The sequence below is a fragment of the Paramacrobiotus metropolitanus genome, unplaced genomic scaffold, assembly GCF_019649055.1.
Source record: "Paramacrobiotus metropolitanus isolate TYO unplaced genomic scaffold, Prichtersi_v1.0 Parri_scaffold0000189, whole genome shotgun sequence".
Lineage (NCBI taxonomy): Eukaryota > Metazoa > Tardigrada > Eutardigrada > Parachela > Macrobiotidae > Paramacrobiotus > Paramacrobiotus metropolitanus.
The window spans coordinates 136,292-147,096 of record NW_026570409.1 but is presented as its reverse complement, the minus strand read 5'-3'; the positions used below and the strand labels follow the sequence as shown (position 1 = coordinate 147,096).

Sequence of the window (10,805 nt, the reverse complement as noted above, 5' to 3'; positions counted from 1 at the left end):
AATAGATATGGTGCACAATGCGCAGTTTCAGTGGAACAGCCGCCGCGGGAGCGAGACAATGATTAGACAGAGTACGAGTGGGGTTCTCGATGATCCAGCACGGGATTAACGCGCGTCAACAACTGCCCCCGCGCCAACGCCAAACAGGCGGAAGAGGCCAACAAGCCGCGCAAGACAAACACGGAGAGAAAGGCCACTCGGCCGTGTCCCCCGTAAGCGCTAGCTTACTTCCACGTAACCGCCACTATTCAATTACCTATATAAATTATATAAATAACGTGCCAAAAAGGTCAAGCGGTCATATATGTGAAATCTGTTTGGTGCGAACGGAAACCGATACCGGTAATATCCTACGTTTATATGCGATACTTTCCATATTAATTCCGCTATTAAATGGCGGATATGAATATATCGGGATATGTTACGAATGTAAAAAAATCTGCTTTATAAATTTCGAGTACTTCACGTTCGATTAATGCTCAGACAACAACTCAAACAACATCCGCAGGCCGTCAAGATTTTATTTCAGTACTGCTCCAGCAAGCAGTTCAAGACTTGAAGCAGAATATCAGCATAATTACAATCATGTACAGATCTGTACACGACTGCAAAATAAAATTTAGGCAGTATATCTATCTTTCTTTCAGGGAACAGTATCATATGTTCGAATTATTCAGCGACGTGAATTGGGTATATCGCACATCCTTGCGCGCGTAGGAGCCGGATCCCGGTGGAACGGATACCCATTATGGCATTATTGCCGGCGCTTCCGGATCCGTTCAGCGCTCATAGAAATTAATTTTCCTGGCTGCATTGCTCTTTAGGCATCAAACAACGTATTCCAGCGGTTTAATCGAAGTTTCCTCGGTTCAGAATTTCCTGAATTAATCGGAGCGAATGATGATGGTATAATTGCAAAGGTCACTAGCGGTCAAAAGCACAACATAATTACAAAGGTCAAATTCAAAAAAATAAAAAATACGCGCAATAAATTTTCGAAAAATCAAAACTAAAAAAAATAAAAATTTAAAAAATGGAACATTCCCGGAATTTAATCAATAAAAACTTTTCTGGAATAAAATCCGCCAAAACAAAAAGAGCAAAAATTCCGGATTTAAATGAAGAAACTCCAAAAAAATTCCGAAATCAAATCAGCCAATGCGGGGATTGCGGTTGAGGTAGGTGGCCGTCTTAACGGAGGCCACCGGGATGGGCGCCACCGGCACGATGGGAACGGGACGGTCCGCGGCCGGTGGGTGTCGGCGCGCGGCCGCCTTAACGAAGCTCTCCACGAGATCCTCCCGCAGACGATTCTGTGCACCGGCGTCGCTTAGCGCCGCGGCGAAACGGTCCAGTGTCGAGCGGAGCGAGGCGGCGGACGGCGGAGACAGTGCCGGCAATCCACCGACGCTCGGTTTGCTCGGAATCGGCTCCAGCTGCTCGAAGGGGCTCGAATAACGATGCACAAAGGCTTCACTGTGCCGGCTCAACATTACCATCAAGAAAAACACAGTTGCGATGCATAAAACACTGACAGCCATCTTCGCGCTCAAAGACGTCTTGATAAAGGTCACATTCGCAAGATTCCCGTAGAATTGTTCAGTCAAGTGAAGCTGCCACAGAAATGACTGTTTGACTGGAAGAAGATTCCGTTAGACGTCCCGGTTTTCATCCGCGGCGCAGGCGACCGGAAGCGGAACAACAAACGCCGGAAATGTTAGTGTTACGCACATCCAGGCCAGCATAATCAAGGGGACACCGGCTGCGTTAACTGCCACGCGTGCGGCCTCGCGGGACGACTTGATCAACAGTGTTTTGCGGCTCAACCAGATGACCTTATATAACCTCCTCTCCCTTGTTTACCCGGCAAACAACTTTACGCACTTATTGTGCACATGAAACGGCGTCAGTGAACTATAGAAAACAGCTGCACCCGTTTGATAAATTTAGCCGGTCCTGTGTTGAACGCCTATATGCATTAAAAATGCCGGTATTGTGTGTGCCTGCGCCGGCGTGATTAACCGGCATTGCGCCACACTTGCCTGCACAAACCGTAAAGGATGATATAAGGATGAAGTGGGATCAGCGCCGCAACCGTCCGCCCGCGCGTAGGCGGCCTGACGCAACCGCGCATCGTCTAAGCGGCACAGCACCGCGCTGATGCGCTTAATCGACTGTCCTTCATCGGTCTAATTGCGCGTTAATGCGCGATAGCAGCGTGATGCGCTTTCCGCGAACGTGTTGTGTACAAGGCAACACGGTAGGCGAGTAATTAAAAACGGAAGCGCCGTGCCAACATGTAGCACCGCAGCGACAGGTGAGCCGGAAGAGAGTGCGGAAAAAAAACTGTCAGACCGTGTGTTAATTGTGCCGGCCCGCGGCGGCCTGTTAGCGGTGGTAAATAGCGGGACGCCGGCGCGGGAAATAAAAGGCCTAATCACAGTGACAGCGCGCCGAGCAGCGGCGCGGAATCCGCGACGCTGGCAGTTTCCCTTTCACAAGCGCCGGCGTACACGGCCGACGTCATAATTAGCGCTTTCCCTCATCAGCGCGAGAGCGCATGATGAGGGACGGCCGTTCGTGAATTTTCCAGCGAGCCGAGATTTTCCAGCGTCTCTAATCGACACTTTCACATAACCGGATATTTTCCGTAGCGGTCGTTAATAATTATTTTTTAATTAAGCATTTTCCAACGCGGCCGCTATATTTAGTCTACTCATTTCTCCCAACGGCCGTTATAATATATTAAAATAAATAATTCGCTTTTTTTAAGCGGCCGTAGTGTTATATTAATTAAATCGTTACTGGAGCGCCCGATAAATAAATCGGCCGTTTTAGATTAATTGCATTATATCCACATATTATCGCAATTATTGATTTTTTTCGTATATATGCGCATTAAGTGATAATGCTGCATAAGTGATTTTATATATGTCGAGCGGAATGAATAACACGGGAATGATTAATCAGTCCGTTCCCCACGGCAACTGCTCGTCCGCCACGGGCCCGGACGCGGCCAGCTACGCCCTGGGCCTCCTCCTGATCCCGTTGGCCATTCTCGGCGCCGCCGGAAGCTGCTTATGCCTGCTCCGCCTCCTCAAAACGCGTCGCCCGCGCCACCCCGCCTCCGCCAGCCTGATCAGCATCTTCACCCCGTCGACCTGCTCGGCCGTCGACCTCCTCCTGGCCAATCTGGCGCTGACCAGTCTCCTCTTCTCCCTGATCGTCGCCCCCGTCCACGCCTACACCTCCCTGTCCGGCACCCCGCCCTCGGACGGCGTCTGCCAGATGACCGGGTTCGGCTACCTGGTGGTGGTCACCGCGTCCCCGGTGTCCCACGCCGCCATCGCCCTCAACCGCTTCACCGTTGTGGTGCTGGGCGGACACCGGACGCGGCCGCCGCGGCGCTCCAGCGCCGGGTGGTGGATCGTCGGGACGTGGGCGGTGTCGGTCGTCGTCGCGGTGTGGCCGCTCCTGGGACTGGGCGGGCGCTACGGGTTCAGCCGCTGCGTCCGGCGCTGCGTGATCTCCACGGTGACGTCTCCGGCGTACCACGTTTTTATCCGAACCGCCCCGCCGCTGTCCTGCGCCACGATCATGCTGGCGGCGTACGCCGGCGTCCTGGTGAAGATCATCCTTGTCCGGAATAGTCTGTCCCGGAAGGTGACCTTTACCCGGCAGTCCTCCGGGATCACGGTGTCGGTGACGGACTCGGAGGGGAACACCACGGAGAAGGTGCACATGGAGGTGCGCGTGCCGGCCGGACCGGCGCGCGGGACGTGTCAGCGGTGCCGGCGCAGCTGGCTGGACCACCTCCGGGGGTGTCGCGGGGTCCTGGGGATGCAGCCGAAGGAGGTGCGCGTCACCAAGGTGGCGCTGCTGACCTGCGTGGTCTTCTGCGTCTTCTACCTGCCCATCTCCGTGCACGGGGTGCTGGCGGCGCTGTACCGGCGCCCCGGGGCGGTTGACGCCATCCACCATGGTTTAAGGCTGCACTCCAGTGTAGCCGCCGGGCTGACCGTCATGAGCTGGACCGGTACGTACGATATAGAATAAGATGTAGATCTGTCGGTTTAACGTATACTGCGACAACAAGCGTTTCCCTGTTTCGCCAAAATGTCGGCAATTAATGCGCACTGGACTTGTTCCTGCTGCACATTGTTTGTTCATTTTATTTTTTGCTTTTTAAACCGCGGACCGCCTAGCCGATTCCCGCTTTTTTAGTACTACATTGTAGTTTTTAGTACTACATATTTCTTCTAGTAATTTTTAGGATGAGTAGGGTTTTACCGCTTTTATTTTTTACATTTTTAAATACAAGTCGATCATTTTATTACCTAAATATTTCTTTATTCTTTCCTATTTGCTTTAACTTATTTTTTATTTAATTTTTTTAAATACAAAATATTTTTTAAATTGAAAAAATAGAAAACTGTCTTTCTACATTTTATTACATTGTATCGCTATGGCTCGTTTGTTTGACGTCACACTGCCAAGTAGAGCATTCGGCTAGACAGACTACTGTTTCCGGTGAAATACCGGCATTTCCGTGTAATTAGAAAACACGTCAGTATTGTGACCTGCTCACAGGATCCCAGTAATAAGAAACGTCTAACGTAATTAACGTCTATTCATTGACACCGCTACCAACATAATACCGTTAATTATACTGTATAACCGACGCGGTCACGCGATTATACTGATGTGTATGCATAAATATAAGTGCCCTGCGACTCTTTCGCATATGATTATTAAACGGTGGCGGATGTTGGTGTGTGTAGGCTTCTCGCTATCCCCGTGGATCACGCTGATCATGGACTCGCAGCTGTTCGGCCGTCGACGCTCCTAATCGCTCCACGGATGACCTTTGACGGTTTCTTAATTACGTTTCGGGACGGAACTCCGTTCATCTGTAATACCGTAATATTCGCAGTTTGCTGTATGATGATAGCGATTTTATGATCAATATTAACAGTGTTTTCTTATGTCTTCTTATAGAAAGTACCGTCGTGTACAGATTGTATTCTGTTCACAACGGTTTTTAACAAAGCAGGGGAAATTAACTGCGAAAATCACTACGGTTCGCTGGACGGTGATTATCCTGATAATTACATTACTATATCTGCAAAATATATTAGGGATGATAAAAATTAATAAAAGCATATTTTTTTACTAATAAGACTATTCTAACCAACACAGACTGTTTCCATACGGATAAGTTGTGATCAAAAGACCAAATTTTAATCAAAATAATTCGTTATACACTACCAGTTAAATAAATTGCAGTACTTTGTAATAATAAGTTTGAAAACCTGTAAAATAATCCTTGTAGTCGTACGAAAAACAATAAAAATAATTCAAAATAATTAGTATAAAACTATATAAGATCAATAATCAAAGCTATAACGACGCGTGTTATTGATCGATTTAGTCTCCGTATCGTCTTAATTAATTAAGAATTTTGGCTGTGTTACTGTAGCCGCCCGCACAAGTTGCTCCATTGGCAGATCCGGCCGCTGCCTTCTCCCTGCACACACTGCGCTGAACAGCGAGCAATGTGAGGCCAAATATCCGTATACCTCACTCTGTGGGGCAACTTGTGCGGGCGGCTACAGTAATGCGCGCCTAGTTATTTCGCAAATAATTTAAAAACAGGCAATACTGTATTTAGTTCAATAAATTGCCAATTACTGTAATCATTTTTCTGATGATAACTGATCAGTGTAAATTCTCAGCGACAAGGGCGACGTTAACAATGGAATAGAAAACGTCAAATCGCTGCAATAAAAAATACGTCTGGTTTTCGTAGAAAAATCCTGCTGGGTGCTAACGAGCTCCAACCGTTCTGGCATTTACGAGAAACATGCCTCATGCCAAGAAAATACAGTTGAATACCGTGGCCCGTATTATTCAGCACATTTGCAGTTTTTTACAAGAAAATGCAACGGCCGCACGCTGGTCACCATTAATTAAGCCGGTAGTGGCTATTTCGCCGTACATCCGTGTGCTGGCCACAATGAGAGAAATAGCCGCTCATCCGGGTTTATATCCCCTTACGCAACGCCATACCCTTATGCCAGCGGATCTGTACATGTCACTCTGCATTTTAGCGATCATTTTCGCCAGCGACGGCTGCCTGATTTTACATATTTTAATTTTACGGAATTTTTGTATAATTGCGCCTGTTAACTGTAAGTGACGGGAATGGTGCAGCGTTTCTCCTTATTCCCGCGCCTGTCGCCGATCGGTCGCAACCCCTTTTTAGGCCGATTCCCGATGCAGTGCGACTGCCGGAAGTGTCCCCACTGGGAGCATTTCCCGGGGGTGCGCCCCCTGCGCTGCCGCCGCTGCCGGTGCCTGTTGGAGCGTCACCGCCCCCGCCCCGCCCCCGGAGCCCCGCCGCAGCACTTCCCGGGGATCGGCGCGCCACCGCCGTCGCCGCAGGCGCCCGTCTTACCCTTTCGAACGCCGGGAGGTCGTCCCCAGCGCCGCGGGCGGGCGGTCACGGTCAGGAACAGTCCGGAGGCCGCCGCGCCCCCTCCGGAGGTCCCGGAAGCCGTTGCGCCGCTCCCGGATGGACCGGTACTGATCCCCCTGGCGCGAGACCCGTCGCCTCTGCCCCAGGACCTCCCGGCGGTGGTGGCGCAGGGCGAACCGCCGAATGCGTGGACACAGGAGGGTTCTGACCAGCGGAAGAAGCCCCCGGCGGCCCGCAAGGGCGGCAGTCGCGCGGCGCCCAGGCCGCGGGTGGTCGCCCCGAAGGCCACGCCCCGCGCGAAGAAGTGCGACAAGTGCCCGCGGATCTACCGGACACGCGTCGACGAGGCCGAGCACCGTAAAGGTCATGATAGCACCGACCCGAAGTTGTTGAAGTTGCCGGCGTGCGCGGCGTGCGGCTTCCGCTGTCGCCCCCAAGGGATGCCCTCGCACCGGAAAATGCACCAGGAGCACGAGAAACGCACCAATCCCCAATAAATGCCGGCTGGGCGGATTTTATGAAGGGGATTTAACGGTGGAACGCGGTAATTGCTAATCCGTGTACTGGCGACTGTTAATGTTTTATATAGCGGTTAACGAGCAATGTTATTTTGGTACTGGCGTATAGTATCGACGATTTCCCTTGTTAATTGTTATTCTCCACACCGTGTTAATTGTTGGCTGGTTAATTTTCTCATCGGACATTGATCGCTGATGCGATATTGTGCAGGTCATGCTGAACTTTGCGCTGTCGGAATATTTCGTTGGATGTACGAGCAATAAATTGTTATTTAATAAATTGTTATTTAATAAATTGTTATTTAATAAATTGTTATTTATTCACGTAGATATACTCGTATTACGGTAAAATAAAGCAGCATAAATATTAGTATAAAATAAAGTATATTTTAGTAAAAGTATATTTTTTATATATTAGTATATTTTAGTAAAAAAAATATTAGTAAAATAAAGCAGCATAAATATATAATAACAGCAGCATAATATATACTCGTATAATATTGTAAAAATAATTTTGGCAATTATAGATAATGAATTATTAATGCATTTAATTATAGTGTATAAAAAATTTAATTTAATATAATAGCATATCATTATACAAATAATTCAATATAATTCCGGTGATAGTGGTGTATTACGGCCGGTACCCCATTATAATACGTATTTATTTACTATCATTTTATTAAATCATATATAATTACAGCTAATTAACGCCGGTAAAATAATTCGGTTACAATAAATGCAAACTGCCGCGGACTTGGTTATCAGTAGCTGCAATCGAACAGGCAAAAACATCGTAACGCACCGGGAGAAAAAATCACAAACATGCTGTGCAATGAGGAATGCGGCGTGCCGCGCCGTGCAGTACATATTATGTCAACGGACAATCAGCCGTTGCCGGTGGTTAATTGGCGGAAACCGTGGTTGACTGCGCATTCTGTGTAATTAATTGTCCTTAACCATAAGCGCATCCGTTGTGCATCCCGATTGCGAAATAGCCGCGATCGAGCAGCGTGATTAAACGTTGGCCGGGAAGACGTTGCAAAGATGAACTGGTGGAGGAGGATCCTTATGGCTGCCGGTCAGTGCTGGATCTTCTTGCCGGTACGTGTAGAAATACCGTGATTTTTATTTATCGTCCAAATCCTTATCATAATTTTTTTTATTTAATTTTTCTGGTTTATACTAGCTTACTTTATTTTTATTTTATCGCGATTAAGCTTTTGTAAATTTATTTCGATTATTTGCTTGCGATTTGTTCTGATTAATTTTTTTTTAATTTTTCTGTGCTTTTGCATTTTTTAAATTATTTTATTGTGATTTATTCGGATTTATTTGACTGGTGTTTTGCTCTGATTTTATTGTTTTAATTGTTTTCTATGTATTTGATCGCGGTTTGGTCTGTTTTATTTTATTTGAATTTCACTGTGCCTATTTAAAATTTATTCAATTTATTTTATTTTGATTTTGTCAAAAGCATTTCATTTTCTTTGGATTTTGCGATCTGCTCTGAATCTACCGTGATCTGATTGTAATTATATTCTGATTTCCTTAGAATTTTATTACGTATTTAATCCATATTGTAGTACACGCCGTATCTGTATGCGGCAGCCTGTTCTGGTAATGCTGCAAATTTGAATGTTTTTTTTCCCGACCAAGGTGCGCTGTTGCAGGTGCTGTATGTGTGTAGCGTCTTCGTGCACAGCGTGGCCGCGGTGCAAGATTATCCCGGACCGGTGATGCCGGCGCGGTCCGCGTTCCCCGCATCCGGCGTATTCGAGGGACGCAGCGCAGCGTCGCGGTCGACGCCGGGCACGTTGCTAACCGATTCCTACCGGCAAACGACCGATAAGTACGTCTTTTTAACTAATTTTGCTTTGTAACTACATACAGTAAAACCTGTCTTTTACATACACCGGTAAATTACTAAATACATACACCTGGAAATGACATACGCGGAAAGTTTAACCGGCGTGTCCCATCGACTGTAATATAACTCTGTGTAATACATACACCTGGATAAAACAGACGACTTTGCTTTAACCGAAGGTGTATTTGGCAACCAGGTTTTAGTCTGCATGGCGGGATTTTAATAATATTATTATTGTACTTAATCTGCCTAATGATAATTATATACAACTGAACAAATATATAAATTAATACAATGTAATAGTAATTAGCACAATAAAATAAACTATTCTAATATTCGTAAAGGTCCATTATTTGGTGATAAAATAATACTTTAATGCTCGTATTATTTGTATATTACAGGAATTAATACATTATATTTTCCGTTTAATTTAGTAACAAATTGTATAATTATTGATGTATTAACATTGTAATCAGTGTATTACTTCAACATAACGCGTAGGCGGTATAAATTAATTAAGATAATATTGGCATCGTAGGAATTGAAGTGTCGGTCTTATCTGCAGAGCAGCTTCTTGCCACGCCGTCGGCGACAATAAACTGGTGCGCATCCCGCGCAAACAACTGCAGACCAAGCCGCTCGTCCCGTACCAGCCGCGCTCCCTCATCAAATCCACGGAGGGCCTCTTCCAGAATCAGCCGCATCTCACTTAATAACCGCCATCCCTGCGCAACATCCTAGTCCCTTTTTACTCGTAGAAAATAAGCATTAATTCTGTAATATTATATTTTAATTTTAATTTTTTCTCGTCTTGACGTCACGTGTACATTTATAATTCTAATACAGCGCTAATCAAAACGAGTTATAACAATTATAATGATCGAGATCGATACACTTACACGACGAATGTAAGCGTAATTAGTAAAACAATAAGACAAAAATAACCAGCCATATAACCACAATTTTGTACTTCCGGCGCGTGTCATTTCTTCACGTGTACATACACGTACACTTGTAGCATACAAATATGCCAATAAATGTTCGGCGTTCCAATGCGAGCGGAAGTGACGGCCGCTTCCGGTGTGAGCGTGGGATCCCGGCGTCATAACTTACCGTGCCGCCGGTTGTACTGTATACGTATATCGTTGACTTCCGCCTGGTCGTGCAACGTTCCGTGAAAGACGCGTAAAAAGGTATTGCGTTACGTGATGCAGGGGATAGCAATCTAATGATATTAACGGCATATTTGCCCACTTGTCGTCAGCATTTTCCTCCACAATCGCCGGATGTACAAGCACCACCGTTTGTATAAACATACATGGCCATAACGAACCAGGGATCATGGCCGCCTGTTCCCAATACATAAGGATGCGCATCGATTTGTATAAAAGCATGTATACACAGTTGTACTGATCGTACTGCACACCCACACCTATTTTACAACAATGTACAGGCGTGTAAATTGCGATCAAACTCCATAATATTATTGGTGAACACCGGTACATATATTGCTTACGTGACCGATATGTAATTTCGCAGTTAAATTTATTCAGTTTTGGAGTTGAATAGTCCAGAATCTCACCGATGCTGAAACAGTTCAATGCAGGACTGCAAAAAAACACATACAGCGCTTCCCTGTTTGAACCTGCTGCCGGCGATTTACTGTATGCATATCCGATGTGCTTCTGTTACACGCACAAGTTTTATTGATTTTATAATTTTAATCTTCAATTTCTGAGCCGCAAACCGGCTGGCTGATTTCCGGTATTTGGAGTCTGGTTAATTCCGATAGCGAACGGGACTCTACGGTAGCGAAATAGCCAATGGTCGTCAAATGCATAACAGCAAACGTGGATATGCATCATTTTCAAGGCGCAAAATCCACGCTTCTCTGTTCAAACCCGGTGCCGGCAGTTTATGCGCACTGCTTGTTGTCGAT

At 46.3% G+C, this 10,805-nt stretch overlaps 2 protein-coding genes across 2 annotated transcripts; both read left to right on the top strand.

Annotated features, from left to right (window-relative positions):
* Positions 1 to 2,943: 2,943 nt before the first annotated feature.
* LOC129600697 (5-hydroxytryptamine receptor 1B-like) lies at positions 2,944 to 4,922 on the top strand. The gene is made up of 2 exons (XM_055499256.1): positions 2,944 to 4,036; positions 4,782 to 4,922. The coding sequence occupies exons 1-2, from the start codon at positions 2,944 to 2,946 to the stop codon at positions 4,847 to 4,849; spliced, it is 1,161 nt and encodes a 386-aa protein (XP_055355231.1). The 3' UTR covers positions 4,850 to 4,922.
* A 3,000-nt stretch (positions 4,923 to 7,922) lies between these two features.
* Positions 7,923 to 9,743, top strand: LOC129600694 (uncharacterized). The gene is made up of 3 exons (XM_055499253.1): positions 7,923 to 8,100; positions 8,670 to 8,848; positions 9,432 to 9,743. The coding sequence occupies exons 1-3, from the start codon at positions 8,044 to 8,046 to the stop codon at positions 9,577 to 9,579; spliced, it is 384 nt and encodes a 127-aa protein (XP_055355228.1). The 5' UTR covers positions 7,923 to 8,043; the 3' UTR covers positions 9,580 to 9,743.
* Positions 9,744 to 10,805: the final 1,062 nt, after the last annotated feature.